Here is a 27787-nt window from a genome sequence, read left to right as displayed (position 1 = left end):
TCATATATAACTGCCCCAATATGAGCACAACTCATCATTAATGCCCAATAAAAAGGACATCTGAGTGCCCCCCTTAACCTTTCACAGGATTTGACTTTTCCACATGCTAAGCACCTCACGTGGTTGTACAAAATGCACGACAGCATTTATCTATCCAGTTCCACTGTCACAACTTTTATGAAGGTCATAGCCTGTTCATTTATGCTAGTGGCTTAAAGAATGAGTGAGTGAATAGAAGGAGAAGGCAGGTCCATAAAGGGCTACAGCTTGACAGTGCTTTTTCTTTAAGCACTGTAGGACACTTAGAGAGTGCTCTTCAAAATTACTTCACGGATTCTTGTAGCATTTAAGAGTGCCTCTGCAGGCCAGTGGAGAGATGAAGACACAGAGCAATGTTGATGTGAAACATGTACTTCCATAAATCCACAAGGACTCTGCAAGGCCTATGGAGAGGCAAAACCTAGAAAATGAGGGGAAATGTATTGATCAAGTACCTCTGTTCAACCTTCTGTTAAAACAAAAACAGTGAAGGCTGAAATATGTGGAGAGGCTGAGGAAATTCCAGCAGGGATCCTCCTTAGTTTGAGAAAATGGCAGAGCCAGTATCTTTCCCCTGGAAACAAGAGGAAGTTTCAGGCAACAAATGCAGTTTTACTGACTTATGGAAGCGTAGCAGATTCTGATGACAGACTTTGTGTGCATTCAGGACTGCATTTTGTGAGAAAAATACAGTTAGAAATGTAATTTTTGAGGGGAAAGACTGCCCCTGAAATCCATTCAAAAGTGTCATATGGTGGAGAATGGAGTATCTGGAGTTCTGACTGACATTACTTGCCCAGGTCATATAATGCCAGTCTTAAAAGAACTCAGTTGGCTGACTATTCATGTTCAAGCTGAATTTAAGGTGCCAGCACTTTAAACCCCTCAGTTTTTTGGGGATCTAAGCCCTTCCTCCCATATCAACCTGCCCACACAGTAAGGGCAATGACTTTCTCCAAATACCAACTGGATCAGAAGTGAGGTTTGTTACAATAAGAGGGCTTTTAAGCTCCATCTATCAAATGCCCTCCTCAAGGAGGTATGCCTGACACCAACGTTGCTATCTTTTAGAGACTTTTTTTTTTTAAAGTCACGCAGGCATTTAAAATATTTGAATTATTAGACCTGAAGTACTGAAAACTCTCTAACTTTTAATGGTGTTCTTACCTGCTGGTTGTTTTGTTCATATTAATTGTTTTGAGATTTAATTTATAAACCACAAACAAATAATTAAATTGTGTGTGTGTGTGTGTGTCTGGTAGCTATTCATGAGCAGAACAGTTTTGGCTTCAGTAAATATTCAGTCACCAGTGTGCAGTTTTAAATGGTATAGTCTCATGAATTTTGAAGCATGTGATCTATCTGAATCTTTTCCCTGGTTCCCATGTGCAGTGAGGGGAGAAAGTATTTGATCCCCTGCTAAATTTGCCCGTTTGCCCTCTGACAAAGAAATGACCAGTCCATAATTTTAATGGTAGGTTTATTGTAGCTGTGAGAGACAGAATAACAACAGGAAAACCCCCAGAAACCCAGAAGACAAAAGTCAGAGATTGATGTGCATTGTAATGAATGAAATAAGTAGTTGATCCCCTATTAACCAGCCAGATGTCAGGCTACCTGGTATCTTCACTGTATGTAATGAGCTGAGATTAGAAACACCTGCTGTAAGGAACAGGTTTTACCTGTAATCCCAGCTCGTTACAGTACAGTGGTGCCTCGCAAGACGAAAATAATCTGTTCCGCGAGTCTCTTTGTCTAGCGGTTTTTTTGTCTTGCGAAGCAACCCTATTAGCGGTTTAGCGGATTAGCGGCTATTAAAGGCTTAGCGGCTAAAAGGCTATTAGCGGCTTAGAAAAAGGGGGGGGGAGCGAAAAAAATCGGAACACTCGCAAGACGTTTTCGTCTTGCGAAGCAAGTCCATAGGGAAATTCATCTTGCGAAGCAGCTCAAAAATGGAAAACCCTTTCGTCTAGCGGGTTTTCCGTCTTGCGAGGCATTCATCTTGCAGGGCACCACTGTACCTGTACAAAAGATACCTGTCGACAGAAGCAATCAATCCAGCAGATTCCTAAGTAGCTACCATGACCAAGACCAAAGAGCTGTCCAAGGATGTGAGGGACAAGATTGTAGACCTGCACAAGGCTGGACTGGGCTACAAGACTATTGCCAATCAGCTTGGTGACAACAATTGGTGACAACAATTGGTGCAATAATTCGCAAATGGAAGAAAAACAAAATACATGTCAACCTCCCTCGGTCTGGGGCTCCATGCAAGATCTCATCTCATGGAGTTGTGATGATCAGGAGAAAGGTGATGAAGCAGCCCAGAACTACACGATGGAACTTGTCAATGATCTCAGGGTAGCTGGGACCATAGTCACCATGAAAACAGTTGGTAACACACTACGTCGTGAAGGACTGAGATTTTGCAGAGCCCACAAGGTCCCCTTGCTCAAGACAGCACATGTACAGGTCCATCTGCAGTTTGCCAATGCACATCTGAATGACCCAGAGGAGAACTGGGTGAAAGTGTTGTGGTCAGATGAAACCAAAATCGAGCTCTTTGGCATCAGCTCAACTCGCCGTGTTTGGAGGAAGAGGAATGCTGCCTATGACCCCAAGAACACCATCCCCACCATCAAACATGGAGGGGGACATATTATGCTTTGGGGGTGTTTTTCTGCTAAGGGGACAGGACACCTTCACCGCATCGAAGGGACAATGGACGGGACCATGTATCGTCAAATCTTGGGTGAGCACCTCCTTCCCTCAGCCAGGGCATTGAAAATGGGTCGAGGATGGGTATTCCAGCATGACAATGACCCAAAACACACAGTCAAGGCAACAAAGGAGTGGCTCAAGAAGAAGCACATTAAGGTCCTGGAGTGGCCTAGCCAGTCTCCAGACCTTAATCCCATCAAACATCTGTGGAGGGAGCTGAAGGTTCGAGTGGCTACACAGCAGCCTCGAAATCCTACTGACTTGGAGAGGATCTGCAAAGAGGAGTGGGGCAAAATACTTCCTGAGATGTGTGCAAACCTGGTGGCCACCTACAAGAAATGTCTGACCTCTGTAATTGCCAACAAGGGTTTTGCCACCAATACTAAGTCATCTTTTGCAAAGAGATCAAATACTTATTTCACAATTTTGTCTTCTGGGTTTCTGGGGGGCTTTCCTGTTGTTATTCTGTTTCTCACAGCTCCAATAAACCAACCATTAAAATTATGGACTGGTCATTTCTTCATCAGAGGGCAAACGGGCAAATTTAGCAGGGGATCAAATACTCCCCCCCTCAATTTATGACCAGAGCTCCTGAAATAGAAAAATGGTACAATGCATTCTTGAAACTTTCACAAAGGAATTTGGTACATTGAAAAGCAAAATCTATGGAACAAACCCTTGCTATCTGTTTGATTTCTGCAGATAAATATCTACCCCCAATATGAATAATATACCGGTAATGAGAAACAAACCTTCTCATCTTCACTCTCTGTTGGCTTATTTTTCATTTCAGTGTGTAGAATCAGGGTTGGCGGGCAGGAGGTCCTGTTTGATTCTTTGCCTTTATCCGAAACTGAAACACAAAAGTAATTGGATCCAATAAGTGACTATATCCCACTGAGCTGTCAACGACTTATATTTTCCCCATTATTTGGGGTTTTTACAGTTTAACTGAAAAAGCTTGTTAGGCAGACACACAAAAAAGTTGACCCCCACCCACCCGCCCATGAGTAAATTATGTTGCACTTAGAAAATGTGCATCTCTGCAATACCCAACACTTTGTTGTCAAAATATGGTTTTCCTCATGGAGGTACAAAATGTGCCAGAGAACATTAGCCATTGCTTCTTGAAATTGCTGAAGTAGAACTATATGATCAAGGAAACTTTTTTCACTAGTTACTTCTGGCAATGGATTGGAACCTCATAACATTCACATAGCCCTTGAATAACGTGTCTCCGTAGAGCTAATCCAGAGATGTCTAGCACGGACCTTAGGTCAACAGGAGTTACATATTCCAGGACAAAGAAGGAAATCTGTGGCTCGTGTGTCCCACCTAAACTTCATGTATGATACAGTCGTGGTGAGGTGTAAGAGCAGACCTTAGGCTCATGCACTCACCCATATTGCACGTAGAGTTGTCAATATTAAGCAGGCTCGCTTATTCAGATATTACATAAATGATACCCATTTTTTTTATTTTCTAACCATAGAATTTTGTTTCTGCAAGCACAGTGAGAAGGTGCATGATTTGAGCTTTGCTCCTCTGCTGTAGCACATAATGGTTTTCATACACATTAAGTTGAAACCATAACCAATTTGCCTTGTTGATTTCAATGGAACTAGTGCATGTGTGTGTACTACAGGTTTCATGCTTACAGAATAAAATATAGTTATTTATTATTTGCTTTATTTTTATTTATTTAACAATATTATGTACCAATTAATTAAGCAGTCACCATAGTACAATATAAAAATATTCAAAATAAAATATAAATAAAAGACAGACAGGCATAAACATGGTCAAAATTTGGATAAAAACCAGCAGTTCTGAAACGAATATACACAATAAAATTACATGTCTAAGTACACTTCCCTAAACAAAAAAAAGGGTTTAGTAGATAATGAAAACAAAACATTAGCAGGTGTCTGCCTTATCTGCCATTGTATAGAATGGCTGGAATATTACACAACATTGGGGGGTAAATAAGTAAGTACTAGAAAATAAAGGCATGAAAGAGACAGCTCTTACGCTCTGTGTTGAGTCCCAATTGAAACCATATATCTGACAAATCAACTTATCTATAAAATAACTTGACTTTGGTGGTCTGCTTCAAAAGAAGCCAGCAAATTAAATCCCATCTCTCTTCCTCACCAGTGGCCTGCTGGCAGATGCTCCTTTCACAGAGAGAATGGCTGTGGGCATTGCTGCTAGTGCGGTGCATCAGCTGTGCACACAACGTAGAAATCTCATTCACAATTTTGAAACTTCTGGTGCAAAGATAAAGAGATACCAGAGATGGGCTCTTAGGCTACTTAATCTTACTTTAACTCTGCAAATTGAGATTAGTGCTGGGACAAAACAGAACCACTGACAGGATGTTGGCAGGCACACTGTTTTACAGCGCTAAGGGCATTTCCCTTGGTAGTAGAAAACAATAGAGTTGCATTTCTTCCTAAACGTTCTAAAAATAAGTGAATCAGCCAGGGAATTAAGAGTCATCATCAGTTTTAAACATTTATCCCACCATATACATTTCTATATACATAAAACTGCAATGAGGGAGGAGCAAAATGGTATACAGATTTTAAAATGGTGGTTTTAAACAGTGGCAGAGATTTGAATAAAGTAGGGGTGATGGGACACAGAGGAGACCGGGGAGAGCTTGAACGAACTGGCAATATGGAGTGGGGGGAGCTTGAAGGAACTGTGAGGATATTGTGGGAACTGTGAGGATATGAAGGGCTGAAGCAGGGTCAGCCTGAGACATTTTGGCACTTGATGTAAACCTCAAAATGGTGCTTCACTCCCTGCCAGGGAAGAAGGGGTGTGGGAAGATCTACACCAGGAACAAGGGAGGAATAAAGTTCTACATTGGAATTCACTGCCCCTGTGTATCCTGCCACCTGAGTTGATCACCTCATCTTGCCTCATTTGTGAGCTGGCCCTGTTCACGTCTAAAAAGTGATACATTCCTGTGTGAATGAAATGTGAAGTCTTTACTTCTGATTTCAAACCTCTGAGCATGATCCAAATGAGCAGAAGAAGAAAAATCTCACAACCCATAAAGCTGGCAAGTGTGGGCAGACACATTCAGTCATCCAAATATTTCCATTTATATTTTGACAAGAGACAGCTGCTAATCAGCACTCAAAATTCATCACAGTGTAAATGCAGTGAGAACGAGGAAATCATGCTTTCACCAGCACTGACTTTTTTATCTGACTCTGGAACACAAAGAGTAGTGCTCGTCTCTTCCACACCTTCCTATAAAGTAATAAGAATGTAAAAGTAGTCCTGTGGATCTAAGGGGCCACATAATCCGTCATCTTGTTTCCAGCAGTGGCTAACCAGATACGTCTGGGAAACCTTCACACAAGACTGTAAAGCAACAGCCTCTCTTACTGACTGATATGCAGAGAAGCCTGCTACCTTCAAACCTGGATACATAGCAGGTTGAGGCTGACGTCAGAAAGGGGCACCTAGGGAGCAATACTAATATCTGATCTGTCTGACTAAGGAGTGGGGTTGGATACAGAAGAGTGTGAGAGAAGCTCCATCACAGCAAAAAGCCTGCAGCATCAACAAAAGATGTGGCCTGTTCTGGAACCACCACCAATAGTGCTGCTATCAACAGTAGGTTTAAATTGGGTGTTTAGGTGGGGAAATAGGAAAGTCATCTGAGGATCCACTGGATCCTACAACAGCCCATTTGCTGGCAAGGGACCAAACCTGCACCCCCTTTGTTGCTTTAGCAGAAAAGAAGCACGTATGCCCAGGGATGTCCAGGATTTCCTGGGCTCAGTTCACTGTATATGCATCTTATGACAAGAACGGCTGCTTATGTACACATATTAACTTAGCCTAGCCTACCTGCTGGCTGGAAAAGCAAGATACAGATATATTGCACACATCGTTAAACTATGGAATAGACTCCCACAGGACAGAATAATGGCCACCAGCATGGATAGCTTTAAAAGAGGATTAGAAAAATTATTATTATAAATCATTAATTCAATTCCTACCCTGCCTTTTCTCTGAAAGCAGCCCAAGGCAGCAAAGCAAACATTAAAACCATCTCCAAAACACTTCCAGACTGGGAAAGCTTGAAAAGGCACATTGAAAGAGGAAGGTAGGTGCCAAAAAATTAAGAGAGGCACCAGCTACCTAATGTTCAAAGGGAAGGGATTCCAAATTCACGGAGGATACAGCTATCAATGGCTACTAGGTATGGTGGCTATATTCTTTCTCACCGATGGAGGGAGTATTCTTCTGAATGTCAGTTGCTGGGAATCACAAGTGGAAAGAGTTGGTCTTGCATTCAGGTCCTGCTGTGGGGCTTCTCATAGGTATCTGCTTGGCCATTGTGAGAACAGGATGCTGGAGGAGATGGGCCATGGACCTGATCTAGCAGGCTCTTCTTATATAATTTCTTTCACAGATCAGGTCAAGAGAGCCACAAAGCAGCTTCTTTACTTTATTTGCAGTATTTCTGATAGTCACAGCAAAGTACTAGCTGATGAGAGGTGGTCAGAGAGATATTTTTGACTCTCTCTGTGTGTGCATCTTTGTATTTGTGTTTGTGCTGGTATAGCTTTGGGGTCTGGCTCCACTCACTGATGGAATGTCCCTGCCAGTAATCTGGCCTTAGAATGAAAAAGGTATCCCCCCCCCCCGATTTAGGTTATGATGCCAAATACTTGGTACTGTCAGCTTCACAACCATGGTTATGTGCACTGCAAATGAACCGTTCCTGGTTTGCTTATACACAGCAAGGTATGCATTTTCAGCTTGGTTAAAGCCTCTGATACCCATTCCTTTTCTTCTCTAAGACTGCAGGAGCAGCTAACAAATCAACGCGTTGTTTACAGACGGCAAGGCGATTGATGAAAATATTTTGAACACTATGTGCCTAATGTGCCTGCTGGAAAGAGAGTATGCGAGAGGATAGGAGAGCTGGAGCCGCTTTCATTGGAAAGAAATACTCCTTTAACAGTCATTGATTCAGCAACGGCTACAGAGATGTGCAAATAAACCTGCATACCCAAGGCTTTTTACACACATAATTGGCTCTGGTGCTTTGCCTGTTCTAGCTGAGCTGAGCCTACTCAATTGCTCTCGGAGGGCTCAAACTGCAGAGCTCTATGACACGTCTCAGTATTCCTTGCTTTGTGCTCTTCCACAAATAATCTCCAGCTCGAAAGCTGTATATTCTGGTAATACAAGCAGCTAGAATATTGCAACACTTGAGGATTTATAGAGTCCAGATTAATTGAATAGGAATAATACAACATACACAGAATAGATTTTTCACATATTTTGTTTTGTATTTATTATTACATTTATACCCCACCTTTCCTTTGAGGAGCTCAAAGTGACATACACAGTTCTCTCCCCTCTCCATTTTATTCCCATAAGAATACATGAAGAACCTGCAGGATTAGGCCAAAAGGCCCATCTGGTGCAACACTCTGTTCTCACAGTGGCCAACCACATGGCCATGGGAAGCCAATAAACAGAACCTGAGCATAACAGCACTTTCCCCACCTGCCTTCCCCAGCAATTGCCTCCCACACTGGAGGCAGAATTAGCCATCATCACTAGTATCCTCCATGAGTTTGTCTAAGCTTTTCTTGAAACCAGCCAAATTGGTGCCCATAATTACTTCTTGTGGGAGCCAAATTCCATTGCTTAACTATATGCAGTGTAAAGGAGCACTTCCTTTTGCCTGTCATGAGTCTTCCAATGTTCAGCTTCATTGGAGGCCCCTAAGTTCTAGTACTGTGAGATAGGAAGAAAAGCTTTTCTTCACACCATGCACAATTTTATAAACCTCTACCATGTTACTTGCTTCTTTCCCTAGACTAGAAAATCTTTCCTCAGAGGGGAGCTTCTCCATCCCCTTTTCTGGACCTTTCACAGCTCTACAATATCTTTGCCGAGAGGAGAACTCTGAGCAGAGGTGTTCTATGCTAACAGGGTCCCACTCCTGTCATCAGCCATGCCGTAGCATTTTGCATTAACTACAGCTTCTGGATCAAGCCCAAGGGAAGCCCCACATCAAGTGCATGCCAGTAGTCCAACCTTCAAGTCATCAGTGCCTGAACTACTGTGGACAAGCTTTCTAGGCCAACGTACGGCTGTAGCTGTCACATTTTAAGAAATTTGTTTTTATATTGATTTAATCTTATTAGGGTTCAGTTGCTTTATAATGATTATCCTTTAAATATTTTTAGCTTTTTGTATTTTATCTATGTTTCTTTAATTTGTGTAAACCAACTTGAGTCCTCAACCTGAGTGAGATGATGATGATAATAGCAACAGCAGCAGCAGCAGCAGTAGCAGCAGCAACAACAAATGAATCTGTGTCATCCAAGAATGCTTTCAGGTACTCCACCACAACTCTCTCCATCACCTTCTCCAAGAAAGACTCTCCTCCCCGAAGGGGAGGGGAGGGGTTGTAGTCGGGGCTCGAGCTCCGGCTAGCAGGGGGCGTGGCCCCCTGCTGCCCACTCACCTGGCTGGCGCTCACGCCCCCTCGGTGGCCATCCAACCGGGGGCCATGGTGGGGGCGTGTTCAGCAGCATTTTGCTGCAGCGCCAGCCTTCCCCCGGCCTCATTCTTCCTCCTTCGCTTCACGTGTCCTTGTGTCTTCATTTCACTTCACCGGGGTCGGGTCCTCGAACCACAATATCATCTTCTCAGACCACCAAGGAAGTGCAATGATGTTACTGACTGTAAATGAAGTTACTATGAAGTGAGAAAAATGTTTCTTGGACCAGCCACAAAGCAGTTCATGCTTAGAGAGGGGGAAGGATCATGCAGTCCATTGCACTGTGGATTGTCTGCTTTAAATTGCCAGTTTGCAAAACTTTTGTAAGTTTAAAGGGGTGGCATGACCCCCCCTTCAGCAAAGCATTTGAAGATTAGTCACGCGAGAGAAAGGAAGGGATTGCTCTGCAACTGCCTCCCTTAAAGTTGCAAAGTGTTCACAAATATACAGTTTAAGGAAGAGGTAGTCATTTTCTCCTTTTGCAGTGCTGCTAAAGGATCAGCAAAAAGAGAGAAACTTTTCCAGTTCAGTCCCTATTATCAATTTTTTTAAAAAAAACAAAACCAAAAGAAGTATGTGTCTCTACCTAACTGTGCTGTGATGTCAAGCTCAGCAAGAGAAACACAGAGTCTCAAGCCCTAACGCTATCTGAAGAAGTATTGATTTGCATGATCAAACAACAAGATTCAACCAAAAGACATTTGTGGAGATGTACAATGGCTTCTATGTGTGCACTGGGGCTCTCAGATGTCACTTCTTTTTTAAAATGTATTTTTATTAGAGATTTTCTTTGTTTACAAAAGTATGTGCAATGTCTCTTTCCCCACCCAAGTAACATTTTTTACAGATCAGTTTCATTTGTTGAGACATTAGGAAGAAAAGGGGGAAAGAGGGGGGGTGGGGAAGGTGAGTGGGGTGGTGGCGGTGATGTTTCTATTTTACTTAATATATGTGGGGTTTTGTGTCAGCGTCACTTGTGCAGGTTCTCTGCTATTCACTTGTGTTCCTTTGGGGTGAGAGAGGCTGGGGTTGGCCTAGGGTGTGTTTGTTTGTTTGTGATTGGCTGTGGTGGTCTTTGTTTTCATGTGTGAGTGGGGTGGGTGGGTGTTTTGGATCAGGTTAGCCATATTAATTTGTATGCTGTTGGTGGATTTTTGTCATCTTGTTGGGCTGTGTATGTGATAAAGGGGAGCCATACCGGGGTGAAGGCGTCTTCTTCTGTTTGTCCTTGTGTCCGTTTCAGTTTATTGGTTAATTTTTCTAGTAAGGCTGTTTCCCATACTATTTGGTACCATCGGTCCATGCTTACTCCTGACAGGTCCCTCCAGTGTCTGGTTATGATGTTTCTGGCTGTTGAAAGTAGGTGGGTTATGAGGTCTTTGTGGTGTAAATGGGCATTATTTCACTTCTGACTCTACTTCTTACTACTGTGTCAACATCTGATGTCAAAGGGGAAGCTTGCCAAATATAAGTGCAGGCAAATTTGTCTATGTCTAGTCAGTGCCAAGCATGTACCTACAATTCTGTTCCATTTCATTAATCTGTCGGTTTCTTTTTTTAAAAGTAATAATATGAAAATGTATTTTAATGTATATCTTCTGTTTAATGCTTATTTTAAATGTGTAGTCTCTTTCTCTCCCCCTCAGAAAAACAGCATATTGTTCACATGCAGAAGATCTGAAGTTCAGTGCTTGGCATCTCCAGGTAGAGCTTGGAAAAACTCCTGCCTGAAAACCTGGAGGCATTTGGACTAATAGTCTAACATAGTGAAAGGCTGTTTGCTGTGCTCTGCACAGCAAATGTTTAAAAAGTTCCAAGAACTGCATCACACCATTGGATAAATTTGAAATCCAGTGGGTAGCTACATTCCAATTTGCACATTCATCCAAGAGGTGTGAATCAGGTCATCTTGTACTGAAATTTACGAAGACTGAATTCCTCAAGCATCTCTGGCCAAATGGCCTAAGTTGCTCTGTTTGAAGTGGACTTCTAAAGCTCTGTTACATAAGCAGAAACTGCCTCCCAGCAACTAAATCCATACTATTCTGTTATATATGAAGACGTTGACATTTAAAAAAGACTTCTATTTAACTGGGTAACAGTATTCAAACTCTGCCTCTTAGCTGGGTTCTTGCCATGTGGAGGATTCAGTGATGTCTTCCCACCTATCAAGCTATTCTCAACCATTGTCTGGTTTTAAACTGAAAAAAGGTGTATTTTATATCATGTCATAATCTTATGCTGAAAATGAAAATCAGTTGTTATCTTATTGAAAAATGATCATCTAACTAGAGTGTAGCAGAAACAAAGGGAGGCTCAAATCTAACAATGCAGCCATGCTACTAGACAGGAAAATAGGTTGTTGGTGGGTTGTTGTTGTTTTTTAAAAAAGCCATTGCATGCAACAGGGAAGGAAGATTTCCCCTAGAAGAATATTTACACCTGCCGGAAGAAGAAAACATTGCGAAAAAAGTGCACTCATTTTGTCTGGCAAATTTATTTACTCCGATTCTGGCAGATTCTCTGTTCTCAGACAAGCCATTTTGAACTTAAGTTTCTAGCACGGTAGATGTTCCACACCATGATGAGCATGGTGCCATCCCATGTTTTCAACACAATGACTTGTTCTTCAGCAATGAGTGGCAGAACTGCAGGTTTGGTTTACTGTCAGCGGTACAGTAGGAAAGGCTAAATGCTCCCCACAGACCTTTGCACACTTGCATGGACTGAGGTGAGCAATTTTACAATCATTTATCACTTTAGCTTCCACTGTGCAGATATGGCTTGTAGCTTATTATATTCATAGCTGGTATGTGCAGCTGGAGTGAAGGTGGACATGGGTTTTTAAAGGAGAGGCAGCAATTTACTAGTAGAATAGATCAACAAATATAATCTTTTTCAAGAACCCATGCCTTTCAAACAAGTGCTGTGATGTTTATGGATTTTATTCCACAAAACACGGCCAATCCTAGGCAGTGTTGCCTGTTATATACTGAAGTTCTCACCCTGGGCCAGCAGGGGGATACTGTAGATAGTTCAGGTCCACATATGCAAATAAGGGATCGAAAGTGACGTTCAGTGATTGGATAGTTACAGAAAATGGTTACTGTTGCATTCTAGTGGAGCTCTATTTAAGCAGGCTGGCTGAACCCTTCAGTTCTGTTCTGTTCTGGCCTGTGAATAAACAAGAGCTGTTTGAAGAATCGCTGTGTTGTCTGATATGTTCACCCACAACTTAACATTGCCCTTCTAGAACTCAGTAGGGAAGAAGATGGGGTCAAAACTGGTATCAGTTGGCTCTGCCTTCACCTACGGTTGGGCTCCCTCTGTCTTCTGCCCCAGCAGTTGCAATGAGCAACAGCTACTACTGTTAGAGCTTTTATCAACTATAGCATCAAGTAGTGGCTTGTGAGTTCAGTTATTCAATGTATATGGCATTGGTAAAGCTTACAAAACAGTATTAAAAAGATACGGTAAATGAATAAATAAATGAATAAATCCTTTCTTCTGTGACAGCATAAACAATTAGCATTGAGAACCACACTCAACTGCAACAAGTCCAAGGCTGATTTAAAATGCAATTAAAATCCTGGCTGAATTAGAAAGGTCTTCACCTGGCTCTACAAAAGGATCCAGATGAGCATCTCTGGGAACAATATTCTATAGTCAGGTGCCAACATTTAAAAGACCCTCTCCTTGCTTCATTTCACTTGGCAGGGCTATCCAGATATCAAACACTCCCTCCAAACTTTCCTAATAGTTCCAACACAATGCTCCTCAGTGGAAACAGTTCTCAAATTCAGCTGAGAGTAATTAAGAGCAATCACTTCTTAATCAATTATCTATCTGCTTATACAAACATATATGTCTTAACATGGTACCTTGTGTTGGACAGATGTGGATAATAACCACAAAACATTATTTTTTATAATGTTTGAATGCCACATTTGAAGGTAAAGGTTCCACATGAACAAAGCCATAAAAATAAAGCAGAAATGACTAAAACAGTAGCAAAAAAACATTCAGTTTCAAACCAAACCAATGCTTCAGCAACAGTTAAAACTATAGCTCTGGGATGGAGAACTTTTTTCAGTTCAGGGGCCACATTCCCTTCAGTGCTATCTTCTGGGGGTGGGTATGACATGCTAGTGATGTGAGGGGCAAGATGCAGAACTGGTCAGAGCAACAAATGTACAAATTTTCCTTTGAAGTGAAAGCTGGTCTCTCTCTATCTTCCATCCAGACAGGCAAGAAGCATTATAAGAGATCAGGGACACATTCTGGCCAGACCAATGGCCTGCAAAGAGTCTTGGAGCCAGATAAAGAGACCAAAAGGACAACATTTGGCTCCTGGGCCCAAGATTCCCCTTACTTGCTGTTGTTACTTTTCAGCACCAACTGAAATCTTTCCTCTTCCACCAGCTTTTGGGGATGTAGTCATCTAAAAGCACTAGTCAACAGCAAGTGGAGAAGGGAAATGGAGTGTTGTTTTTGTATCACACTGTTTTTAAAATATTTTGATTTATTTCATGAGTGCTATATCTTTCTGTTGTGAGATGCCCAGAGATCACTTGATGATGGGCAGGTATATGGTACACAATGGCTTCTCCAACTAACCTGTGTGATGGTTATTTGAATCCATTCCAGTCTGATTCCCTGCATTTTGTTTGGGCAGAAGCAACTATTTCATCTGTGGCTCAGACTGAAATCTAAGCCAGACAAGAACTACCAGCCATGGAGGTGCTTCATTGCAGTTTGCCGAGTTTTGTGAATGTGCCAATTTATGCTCCAAGTTTCCAAGACTTTGCCAAGTTTGGTGTCATTACCAGACATAACCATAAATCTTAAGGAAGGTATATTAGGGAAGTTGGGCACTAAATAAAATCTTACAAGCAAACATACATTGTATTGAGCAATGATGATTTCCAAACAGCTTGTTACAAAGCTGCTGGTTTGATTTAAGGGAACTATTGATCAAACTTCATGGCAGTATTTACAAGAAATGATTCCGACCAAAAGGCTTAATGCAGCCAAAGTATTCCATGCCATGATGAATAAAATATCGGTAATCCATCAACTGAAAGTCATCATAATGTGAATTAACAGAACGAGTAATAGAGTTGATAGCTTACTCTATCACACCAATGATCTTTATGAAGCTTTCGTATGCTGATGGTCATGTTTTTGCAACGTTTTCAAAAGAAACTCTTTTCAGTGAGGAAACAAACAAGTGTACATTTTAGTTATTCATGAGGATAGATTTGTAGGACCCCAAAGCACATAACATCTCAGGTGACAAACATAGCCAAATGTCTGAGAAATGAATAGCTAATGATTGAAACGCTTCCTGTTGAAAAGTGAAGCACATCACTGCAAGCATTTCTGTTGATGCCTCTGCTAAAAAACAGTGTGATTAATGGCAGAATGCAGGGAGCAATCATGTGTGCAAGAGACAATGATATACAGATTACAAACAATAAATCAAAAGAGCCTACTTTTGAAGAGATGCCACATACAGAGAAACCAGGGATGCCCATATATCCATTAATGGATTTCTGCATGACAACACAATGCTATTGAAAGTGCGCTACATTTTTAGTCCTCGCTGTTCATCTTCATTCTGGCAAAACAGTGGAGACATTTCCTTTGCTAGCTCTGTTTAGGTATCATTTACAACATAAACATCTCCTCCAAAAATACACACTTTGGATACACAATATGTACACAATGTGTGCATCATGTCACAATGTGTACACATAGTAATTCTCCACTGAGTTCAAATAATGTTCTCCAAGCCATTATAATCCTCCTGGGACAAAATGGAGCACAATCCAATCCATGATATGCAGTCGATAGATTCCAGATCACAATAATCCACTACTGGAGAACAGCTGTGTCTTAGTGATGCAGCTGCCTCTTGGTTTTAGAGGATCTTGGTCAATTGAACCTCAGTGGAACCACCTCCCACCACCCTAAGACCTCATGGATATTCACAGATGTTGGTAGCTGGCTGGTTAGATAACTGTATGTGATGGGTGAATCCTCCTCCTCCTCCAACCACCTGTTCATGAGTTATTCACAGTTTGAAGCACAAGCAGTGTCCTGGCCCTGATGTCCTGGCCCTTGGTTAGTACTGTCCTCCAACATATGGATATATGTTCAGCACAGTCATCCTATGTGGCTCGCACATAGGAACTCATTTGCACTGTATGCAAGGCATGGAAGTCAGGAGCAGGATTAGCCTACAGATGCAATCTCAAAAGTGGGGCCAGGCGTTCAGCTTGATTCAAATTGTGAATGCCTTGCACAGGAACAGGGCTCAACAGGATTGTTTATCTGCCCTCTGAGCCAAGAGGGAGAAAGAGGAGCTGGAATCCAAGTGGTAAGCCCAACAGTGGAAATTGGAGCAATTAATAGCTACTGCTAGCTATTGCAGCTATATTTTATACAGGAATGTCAGTATCTTTCCAGGCTTAGCTAGCACTTGGGAGTCTGCCTGGACCACATGTCCTCTTCCTAGATCACACACCTTACTAGCCCTGCTCTGCATCCTCCTTGAGTGCTTTTGTCTATTTGGAATGTGTCCTTGAACAGTCTCCTTGCCTTTCGCTTGCCTAGATGGAATATGGAGAAGAGTGTCTCAGAGAGAGAGAGAAAGTGAGAGAGCACTTTAATTTTTGTGTTGCTGAAATGTAGCCTACTACACAAAGGTAAGAACCACATCTGTTGCTGTGTCCACTTTTTATACTGGCAGAAGAATGTCCAAAAGAAGATGTTCCTCACCCTGATTCATAGCTACTACAATGAACACTACGGTGCTGGAAAACTGCTGTTTCAAGGAGTGGGGCTCAAACAATCATTTTCTTGATTTACAGCAAGTCTGTACATCTTAAGATCCATCAGGTCTGATACAGTTCATCAGCCAGGTGATTGACAACCCCTCGTTTTTGAAATTTGAGGCCAAACACACAGAAAACCAGGTTGCAATACTTTGCTGGTGAGCTGCATTGGCAGTTCCTGCTCCTTAATTCAGGATCTGCAGATTTCTTTCATTTTTTTGATACAAATATTGCTTTATAAAGTATTTAGGGGGGGGGGGAAATCAGACCAATATGGAAGAAGACATTAAGATGGAAAACTGAACATGATAGGGGAAAACAAAAGGTAGGAATCTATTCGTTTTGGTTTCTCACGTTTTTGCAGTAGGCTAGAACTTTAAAAAAAATCCCATTTGCCAGCATTTTAGCGCACATTTCTCCAACATTATTATTATTATTCTTTTTGCGATTTTGCCTAAAATACTTTTTTTGCCTTTTCCCTCAATACAATGAGTCTTTGTTTTCAGCAATATATGCATTTTTATGACATTTTCCCCTATCACATATATTTTTATGCCAGTTTTTTGGTTGGAGAAATAAATCACAATATTTGGAGAAGTGCAAATTTTGAAGGAGAGCTGAATTTCCATGTGTGTGTTGATTCAGGAAGTGTGAATTACAAAAGTTCAAACAAAATGTGAACTGGTCTCCCCCACCCCTAGCAAAAAGAAAAAAGAATAGCTAATGGCAGTTAGGAAAATGACACCAGAGTGGGGTGTGGGGGGTCTGTGTGGGAAGAAATAGAGGATATGACCTATGAGTGACAGATAAGGAAAAACAGGAGTGGGAGAAATGCTGACATTTGTCTGTTCCCAGCAAGATGCTCTGAAATCTGTCCAGATTACATCTCTGTTTCAATTGCTTCCTGATAACAATGTCACCTTTCAGACTTGAATAACTGATATCTGGATCCTGAAACTCAAATAATATATACTGTCTCCTAGGCATGATGACATCCATCTTGATACATTTCTTGGTAGCATTCATTTAATGTAAATTTTAAGTTATATGTGGCCAAGAAATGCCTTGTTCTACATGGATCCAGGAAATTATTTAAAGATGTCCATCACAGGCTCTACAGAATGTATTGAAATCCAAAGTCGTGCCCTCCAAGCACTGGCAGAGAAAATTATGCACACTTCTTTCACAAAAAGCAAACAACGGTTTAGGGATACTGCAACGGGGGATGTCCAATAAAAGAAGTGCTTTTGTGAAGCCATCAAAATAAGCATCTCTTCAAAATATTCAAAATCACCTTTCGAACGTAGGTTCCTTAAATTTGTTCCATTTCGTTGCTGCAAATAATACCACTCCTAAAAGACGAATGTTTTTAGCATTTCAAAATCCAGAACACATTGACGATGTTGTGGCATTAATTTCTCCAGTGAAATACACACTATTGTGACAGAGTGGAAGTCCAACTGACGGGTAATCTCCAGCAACTGGGAAAGGACTAAATACCCATCAAAACATATGCAAGGAAAAGACAGACACTGTATGTGTTAAATTGGTGAGTATTGTAAGCAGTCAGCTGTCTACACATACACTTCTACTTTCTTGACATCCTTTGCAGTCATAATGCAATGCCTGAAACAGTTCCCTCTCTTTAACAAGAGGAAGGGATGCAGGGTTCTGTCCTGGGCCTGCTGTTGTCCAACATGTTTATAATTGGCTTGGATGAAGGTATTGAGGGCTCATCCAATTTGTGGATGACACCAAACTGGGAGGGGTGGCCAATACTGATGCAGCTGTATTCTGTGTATGAGCCAGCTGATATATAATGAAACCTAGATGCTTGTAGCACCAATGAACACTGCAGCAATAAGAAATATGGCTAATTCCATACCAACAAATTCCAACAATAAACTTGTGGAACTGGAAAAACTACTGTTGAGGAGCCAAACAGGGTTGCCCAACGTCCAGAATTTCCCAGACATAGCCTGCATTTGGCCCTCATAAAAAGCATTTCGGTGGAAATCTCTGAAATGTCCAGGAAAATGTGGACGTATGGCAGCCCATGTTGGAAGTGCAAATTTTGTTGAGATTTCTTCAACAACTTTTATGTTCCAATTTCCACTTTTTGAAATATGGCAACTCTACACTAACCACTTTTCCCCCCACAGGAACTTTATTAGTGTGAATGTCTCCACCCCTTTATTCATTTAAATTACTTGTTCACTCTTCATTGTTCACACAATCCCAGCTCAAGGAACAACACTGAATTGCAATGAAACAATAAGTCACTTAAATACAACTCAATATGAAATCAAACAATATACTGACAACAATGGCAGCACCAGAACTCTAATCAAATCAAATTATATTCCCACCCACTAACCTGCAGTCAAAAATAAAAGCTCAAACACTGACACTTCCTACAAACATTCTAACCCAAAAGTCAGTCACATCAACCCTGGATAAACCAGTCAAATGAGAAGGGTAACAACAACAGCAGCAGCAGCAAATTAAGGGGCACCAAAATTTAACCCCCATGGTTTGAGATAGATGCCTGAAGAGGGCTATTGAATTATGGTACTCTATCGCACATGAAGACAGGAGTGCCTGGCATGCTTTGGTCCATGAGGTCACGAAGAGTCGGACATGACTAAACAACAACATATCACACATGAGGTGACATTGAAAACCACTTTTTTTTAAATTGAAGTGGCATATAAATCTTGCCAAATAAATACATAAAAATATGATCATGCTCCATAAGGCAATATCACCCTCTGATGCAATGGTCTGGAACAGAATATGTAAAAATGTATCTGATTTGTATATATTTTGGATCCCTTGTTGTGTGTAACCACGATAGATTCAGTACCATTTACAAATATTTCTGTTAAAAGGGCTTTTCAATTTATTACTGTGGCATTTATTGCTGTGGGAAAGTATCTGGTTGAAAAATATGCAAATATGCAACATATGCTGTAGCAGTATAACCAGGAGAGCGAAACAAAAACACACCTGTTAATGTCTGATCCACCAAATTGGTTGCCATGAATGTCACAGCTGGTGAAGAGATAGCCGCTACCCTGGTGACTTGAGTTGGCATCAGAGGAGTCATTCGGGTATCCATCCTAGAAGCAGCACCTGCATGCAAACCCATAATGAGCACATTACTAATCTGGTTCCTTCCCCCCCTTTTTTCCTTTTTCTATTTTTTTAAAACTTTGGGCATCATCAGATGCTGTTAGCAATTACTATTTCTTGGCAAATATTTACAACACAATTATAATATTTACATGAATACATTTCTTGAAAAATAAATAAACCCACTTCATTTTTACTCCCATCTTGCTATAAAAAATACATCCAATCTGAGGAGTCCTCAATGAATAGCAGAAAAAGGAGCCAGTGGAGGGGATGCAGAAGAGTTTCAGAAATAGATGAGGGGGTTTAGAAAGGACATTCTCCAGTTTAGAACTCCCAAATCTAGCCCACCTTTGAATTTCAGCTTAGTAACAATAACAGTATTTTATTATTATTTCTACCCTGCCCATCTGTCTGGGTTTCCTCAGCCATTCTGGGTGGCTTTCAACAGAAAATTAAAAACAGAATAAAACTTCAAACATTAAAAACTTCCCTAAGCAGGGCTGCCTTCAGATGTCTTCTGAAAGTCAGATAGTTGTTTATTTCCTTGACATCTGATGGATGTTCCACAAGGCGGTCGCCACTACCGAGGAGGCCCTCTGCCTGGTTCCCTGTAACCTCACTTCTCACAGTGAGGGAACCGCCAGAAGGCCCTCGGAGCTGGACCTCAGCGTCCAGGCTGAACAATGGGGGTGGAGACGCTCTTCCAGGTATACTAGGCCGAGGCCGTTAAGCTAATAATGGTTTGGCACTAGCCATCTCATCTTTGTCAGTTTTGCTCTTACCACCGCCATCACAGTCACCAACTATGGGGCCAAAAGACAGGACCAATCTTCATGTCCAATAATAGTCAGTGCTGCTCAAGTTTTTAATACAGGCATTTTATGACTCAGCTTGGTTATAGATGTGTGCTTACTCCACCCTCAGTAAATGTTTTTCCCTTTGTGCTTGAAGGCAGATTGAAAATGGCATATCCTCCAGAATAATCCACATGCCAGAATATAGAATTCTATCTGTGCAAATAAATCCACTTCTAACACTCTTTCCAGTGTGGCAAAGAATGAAGATCCAGGATCCAGACTGGGAAGGCTTGATATTCAGTGGGTAGCATAGCAACAGGCAAGGAACTAGTTGAACCCTCAAATCAGTGTTGTCATTTAGTATATGCATCCTCTTTCTTTATCTTTGCACACCCATGGGTGCACAAAATATTCATTCATTCATTCATTTAGAAGAATGATAAAATGCTCAATTAAAAGAAAAATTATTCAACCGATGTGCAAATAAAATTGAAAATAAAACAAAGCTGAAATCCACATTCCACTAAAAACAAAAAAAACCTAGAACCATCATAATTCAATTCAAAACAAAGATAAATGTATAAAAACACAATTAAAGACAAAAAATCAATAAAATAGCCCCTAATCTTAGCTATCTATTGAAGTTCGTTGCAGGATTTCATGTATGTTGGCCTCTGTAAATCAACTGCTCTAAATGCAGACTTCTTGTTTTTAATCAATTAAAAAAGTAGTTGTGCAACTGTGTATTATAGTGGCAGATTACCACAGCATCCTTTTATGGGTGAATGGCTGCATTAATTTCCATGGATGGCGGGGGTTCATTCATTCATTCATTCTGTTTGTATGCCACTTTTCCAAACACAAAAATCATGTTGAAAGATGCATACAACAAAGAAACTGGGATGCATTTCAAACCAAAACAATGCAGTAACAATTTCCTAATAACAATTTCCTAATAACATTGCAAAACAAAACAAAAATTCAGTAACATAAAAACCACAGTTCAATACTATTTGCGTGTCGAGGTCCCCAATCCACCCCCAAAATAACTGACAACGGACACGTAATTTTTGTTTAAGATTTTTGGCATGATTTTGGCCACAACTTTATTAAAATACAAACCGTGAGTGGTTGTTTAGGCATTGGTTAAGACTATCTGTCCCCCCGCCTGGGGACAGAACTGACTTCCGGGCACCACCGAAAGACAGTGCAGGGGAAAGCAAGTCGGGGAGAAATGGAGTCACAGACCCTCAATTCTCACCCGCCTGCTCCCCGAAGGCTTGCCGGCCCTAGTCCCATTCCAGGGATTGGACAAAAAGATGGCAAGCCCCAGGATTCCTTTAACGGAATTCCCTTTCCGCAGCAACCATGGAGGGGCAGGCCCAGCCTATCCTAACCCCTCCTCCACCAGATTTATAACCACGATTTGCTACACAGTAGGCAAAAACCACCCAGCCAGCCAATTTGCCAGGTGGAAAAATTCCTACCAGGCCCCTGCTCAAAGGCAGACGACCCCATGACAGGCATAGCAAGGTCAATGCAACAACCCCTTACTCTAGGGCGGGTGGGCGGGTGATCCGTTGCACGCAGCAAAAGAGAAAGTACAAGGCTGCGTGCAGAGTATTTAAACCTTTTACCCCTCCCACCAAAATTGCAACATAACCTTTGCCCCAGCAACTCAGCAATCCAATCACTGCCCCCTGGCCATCTTGGAGAACTTACCCAGCAACAAAGGGGGTGGCTCAGTAGACCCCACCGCAACACGTGCTCTCCCTGAAGGAGAACACGCTATATATAACAACATGCAGCATCTAGTCCTAGAAACACCCCTCCCACGATGTTGCTCGCAGTCCTTCTCCTGCAAGAGCTTTTTATCAGGCTTCCAAGAGGAAAGGGTAGGGCAGCTGGAAACCCCCCTCCCATGTTGCTGCTCTAGGATAGTGTTCTAGCTGCATTGGTTAAAAACCTGCCCACATTCTCTGGCATTGGACTGCCCAGTTTTCCACCAACAGATACCCCACAAAAGGTGGTGGTGGGGAGAGCAGTGCCTTCTTCCTCTTCCTGTCAGCAACTTCAGTGCTGTGGTGATGAGAGCAATAAATTTCTGATTCCCTTTCCCTTCCCCCCGAATCTAGAAACCAATTTTAGGGGTAGAGAGGAGGGGTGGGGGAGAAAACGGTGCAGACCGGAATGAATTTCACAGGGCTTTTGACGGTTTCTAATAACATGCACCAATACACCACGGTCTTCTAAGGATCACTTCAAACATGAGTCCATACCGGCAGCTGCTACTGGAGTAGAAACATTTCGTGCAATTGGGCTATTTTAGATGGTGAATCCAATCCAGATATTATGGTTTGCTGTGAGGATGGAGGGGAGAGGAAGGTTACTCCTATTTCTCAAGGAGATCCGCACGAAGAAATAAAACAGGTGAAGCTTATCCTGCTACAGGGGGCAGGGGGAAGAATTTCATCTCAATTACTGAAGTGTCAGGAGAGGCAACTGGGGATAGGGAGCTAGCAATCCCAGCTGGCACACAGAAGCATTTTTTCCCCATCCTCCACTGGAAGTGAGCAACATCCAAATCAGTTCTGAATGAGGGGAAATGGGAGAAGGGAAAACTCTCTCTCTCCCAACTCTTCCTAAGCATTTTAGAATAAAAATAAATTGATCTGCTTCCTTCTCCCCAAACTCCACCCCATAAATCTGAGCACTGGTCAGCTTTAAAACACACATACCTGGCACCAACAGTCCAGTATTTACTGCTTTCCCCATTTTTTAATGTTTTTATCATGCCTTTTAAATGCATTGTTTCTTATAGGATCAATTACATTTTCATAGGACAAGCCTGGAATTCAGGCTATAAACTAGCACTGTATCTAGCCTCTTATGAGATGAAGGCAGGTTTAAAAAGGGGATGAAGAGATATCATAAATCATTCTACTACTGCTTAGGTGTGGGGTTTTTTTAGACTCCATCATTTACGGCAGTAGAAATGGGAAAACATATGTAAAGCCCAGAAATGCAACAAATGCAAGAAAGATACATAAGACTAACAAGAAATAACATATAAAGGGGTAGAGAACTGTAGACTAATTTAACTGGCTGTTACGTGCGACCGAGCCAGCTGTGCTCCCTAAATCTATGTTCTATGGATACCATGAGCATCATTTGATGAGAAGTAGCAACACCCCCCCCCCCAAACACACCCTAGTAGATTGTGGCACAGGTGAATACTAAGGCTCTCAGTCACAACTATGTTTGTTATTGGTATGAGCTTTCATGTGCATGGACACAAAAGCTCATACCAATAACAACTTAGTTGGTCTTTAAGGTGCTACTGGAAGGATTTTTTTTATTTTGTTTTGACTACGGCAGACCAACACAGCTACCTACCTGTAACTCGTCACAACTATGGTTAGGTTGTATACATGTTCCTATCTACTCTGCACCAAGTATCCTCCCGCTGTTGGTTTGGGAAACAATGTAGACATGTCATTATCCACAATTTATCCATCTTGGATCTATACTGTCATTTCTTGTGGTACATTTCCCTCAAGCCAACTTTAATTCAAATTGGAGGAAAGAACAACCTAGTTGCGTTTAAAGCTGGTAACATTGTCTACAAACCTTGATGTTAACAAGCAAAGTGTATTTCCACTTGCTACAAAAGCACTAATAAGATAATTTCATAAGCACCACCAATGATATTACAGATAGGCCTAAATGACAATTTCATGCTCACTCCTTAATATCCTTGTGTTCCCCAGAAGAGTTTTAATTATTGCCTGTAGACGATCGAAGCCAAAGGTTTTCAAAACTCATTTTGAGTGGACAAATCCATGGAAAAGAAAGGGAACAGGGCTATATAAGCCTGTGGCATGGATAAAAGGTTGTAGAAGACAAATCCATGGAAGCAAAAACGATTTGCCCCAAACAGGAGGCTGCCTCTTAGCAGTGTTAGCAATGGAGAGTCGCAGAGCTGCACGTGTAACACTGACTGGGGCACCGGAGGCAAGTAGAGTTCATGCTTTATTCATCACTCATCAAAACAACATGAAACCTAGGCTGGAAATGTCAGGAACTTGATCCCACAGTCTCAGGGTGATTAATATAATGATCCTGCTTCTCTCTGCAGCAGTTTTTACTTCATGTGGTGCAGGGCCTGAGAAGGACAACAGTGCCATGGGAGACAGATGAAGGAACAATATGTAGGACCCAAGGCAGAGAAGGGCTTTACAGAGAAGCACCAGCAGCTTGAACTGAACCCAAAAGAATAATGGAAACCATTGGATGAATCGACTTGCACCATCCCAAATCCAGAAACATGTAAGATGAAGATCCTACTGGATCAGGCCACTGGTCTATCTAGTCCAGCATCAAGTTCTCACAGTGGCCAACTGGATGCCTGTGGGAAATCTGCAAGCGGGATCCAAACATAAGACTACTCTCCCTTCTTTCGGTTTCCAGCAACTGGTATTCAGAGAACTGCCATCCCCTGGGGAGGGAGGCCAGAGCCAAATGCAAGGCTACAACCAGCATTTGCCTCAGACACCTTATAAACACATATAAGATTGGGAGAGTCACACACATAAAACATGATCCAAATTTCTGTTTTATTTGCTTTTATACTGTTGTTTCATCGGTTATAGGTTTTGTGTTTTTGTTTTAATGGATATTGTTTTTATAGAGCATTTCAGGAATGCTTTTGAATGGGTAAATGAATAAGTGGTTTTCAGTTCTTCCGTGAGAGGGTGGGCTGGAAGGTAACGGTGCCACTCATTGTTTATATGGGTTGAAAAGGTACTCTCCCTATTCATTATACTAACGTACTGTTCTGCGCTTAGGAACAGATAACATACTGGAAATTTTATAGCACTACTTTATGCTTCTGAAAGGGTTACACTGTCTTTTCAAGTTATGTCAAACTGTTATTCAGACAAACTCTGCCACATCTTGCTTCATTTCTGTAAAGCCTTCTGTTCTTTTTTTTTTTTTACAGCTGGGTATATTAACATAAGCCTTGCGATTCTCATTGTGTGCATGCTTGTGTGAAAATTAACTTACAGTTTGCATCTACAGCCCATTTAAGTATATATTTTTAAATTTTCCATGTATGGATAAAGTCCAACTGCTTGATTTAAGTATACCTTATGCTCACCCAATATGCTTGATTGATTTAGAGCAATCATAACCTTTCAGGAATAAATATTTGCACACTTTAGCGCTACAAGAACATAAAAAAGCAATCTCTACAATAGATTGCTTTAGAATTCAAATGCTAAATAAGCACTAAGGATTTGGCTTAATGTCATAATGTAAGAGAAGCGTTCAGAATGAAGTGAATATAACCCGGAGGGCTGAAATTATATCTAAGCATAATCCATAAAAGTCCTAACTATAAACCAAGCAATCAGGGTGCTTTTTTATTATTATAAACTTTAGGCCAATTTTCTTGTTGTGATTACTTCCCTGCCATTTCGTATCGTTGAATGTAAAAGGAGACTGCTTGATAACTAACTCATAGCCTTTTAAGAAATAACTCCCATCTCCTTTGACAATATTTCAATATGTGCTTTGTTATATGAGTTGCAGTCTGTGCTAAAAATGTAACCAGCATTGTATGTTCTCTTTTATAAAACTAAGGTTTAACAGCAACCACCTTTTCAACTGAGCAATGGCTGAGGCTATGTTGGTTCTAACCAGGACTTCTTTCTAGCAGCAGCCAAGACATGGGCAGGAAGTGTCACCTCCTTGAGCTCCTGACAGCTGAGTGAGGAGGTGGCAGCAGGAGGCAGTGGAGAAGTTGCAAGTGCATCAGCATGAGCAATGGATTGGCTCTCCTGGGGCATTTGCACTGTGCCAGCCTCCCCTCCGTCTCACCCCTGACCCTCTTGGCAAGTAGCAGGAACTCAGCAGTCAGGAGAAGCACCACTGCCCATCACATTTGCTGCTTCTGCCTTTACCCCCACAATGTATAACTTTCCTCACCCCAGCTTCTCTCACCACTATTTAATCTCTCTACGCTTCCATGTGGGAATGAACAGCTGATGCACAGTAACTGTTATTCTTTATTATTATTCCATTTATGTACAGTTTAGTGCCTAAATAGGCTTCTAAAGCGGTTTACAGGTACAAAATCCAATTACACAGACATCAAAATATAAACCATAAGTAAAATACCCAAGGAAACAATCTCATTCAAACAGAAAAGCAAAACAATTAAAGCAGGAGACCCAGGGTCAAAAGATCAGGGGGTTTGCCTGTGCAAACAGGTGTGTTTTCAAAATCCCCTTAATAATCGCAGGATGGCTCTGTCAATGTTGGTTTCTGCCGTTCATAACTCAGGCATTTAAAGAACCTTTTGCTTATATGTCACAGCTAGGGGGAACAGTGTCTTGAGCTCTGCACTAGTGTATTGGGCAGGGGACTTTGGGACTAGAAGTTATATTTAGCACAGTGGTGAAGTACACACACTGCATTCAGAAGTTCTCTGGATCCATTAGTTGGTGTCTCCAGTAAAAGGTAGAAGGAACCAGGTGATGTGGGTCTGGTCCTCTGTGTGAGACTCTGGAGAGCTGCTGCCACTCAGACACCAGGCCAGCAGATCAATGATCTGACCCTACTAGCTTTATATGTTCATATGTTCCAGATGGCAAGCTTTTGAGGGATGAATTTCAACCCTGAACCTTCAGTTGTCTACCTGTTGTTCTGCTTTCAGTGGCATTATTTGGGCAAGTGAGATTATAGCATATAATATTAAAGCCTAATACCCTATATAAATGACTATGTAATTGTACTTTAATGCTTTTTTCAAAGATGATGACCCATAGAGTAATATGATTCGGCCCAAATTCAGTGAATCTGGCATCCTAGTGGAAGGATTCCTGCTGGTGCAAAGGAACTTTCTCTCCTCTAATCTCCCAAATCCACTTGGAGTGTCAGGAAACCCCCCGGAACATTGCACGAGGGGGAGGGGATCATTCTGTCTGGCCATCAGAAATGCTTGAGCTAAGGGAACGATCAGAAGATCTTCGTCTTATTCCTCCTTCTGCCTTAATACTTGCCCTTTTGGGTTTAGCATCCATGTTTTTATGTAGGAAGTTGTTTTGCCATTTGGCCTTCACAAACATGGCAGCTAGTGGTGTCGTACAATTATGCATCCTTGTGTTCCCTGCAGAGCGTAGTCTTGGACCCAGCTCATCGCAGTACTCCTCTGTGGCTTTGTGCATACATTGGTACCTCGGGTTACAGACGCTTCAGGTTACAGACTCATCTAACCCAGGATGAGAACAGAAATCATGTGGTGGCGGCGCGGCGGAAGGCCTCATTAGCTAAAGTGGTGCTTCAGGTTAAGAACAGTTTCAGGTTAAGAACGGACCTCTGGAATGAATTAAGTACATAACCAGAGGTACCACTGTACCTCGTAATGAATTATATCATTACTATCCACAAGAACTTTGGCTAGTTTCCTAAGATAACTTCCCTTTAAATAGAAATAAGAATTAATGTACTACTTTTGGGGCAGTATCATGAGGAGTAAACCACTCAAAACACCGACCTGGAGCTTCCTCCATTTGTCCCCTCCTTGAAGAGCACAATAGATATTATTCCCCCTACATTCTTCGGTTGCAATTAGAGGTACTTTTTACACCCTGTGTGACAAGAAGATGGAGAGTGTTTTATGGTAGTAATGGCTA

At 41.6% G+C, this 27787-nt stretch overlaps 1 protein-coding gene across 2 annotated transcripts in view; it reads right to left on the bottom strand.

Annotated features, from left to right (window-relative positions):
- Nucleotides 1-27787, bottom strand: part of TCERG1L (transcription elongation regulator 1 like) — a 162439-nt gene that overhangs the window by 39392 nt on the left and 95260 nt on the right. For both annotated transcript variants that reach the window (XM_083505975.1, XM_083505974.1), the window contains exons 5-6: nucleotides 19162-19287; nucleotides 3513-3613 (exon numbers count right to left, since the gene is read on the bottom strand). In XM_083505975.1, coding sequence (XP_083362101.1) covers nucleotides 3513-3613; nucleotides 19162-19287 — 227 coding nt within the window. The remainder of the gene's footprint in view (nucleotides 1-3512; nucleotides 3614-19161; nucleotides 19288-27787) is intronic.

Source organism: Podarcis liolepis (genome assembly GCF_965112155.1).
Source record: "Podarcis liolepis genome assembly, chromosome: 5".
Lineage (NCBI taxonomy): Eukaryota > Metazoa > Chordata > Lepidosauria > Squamata > Lacertidae > Podarcis > Podarcis liolepis.
Note: the sequence above shows the minus strand (reverse complement) of the source record. Positions and strands in the feature narration are given on the sequence as shown.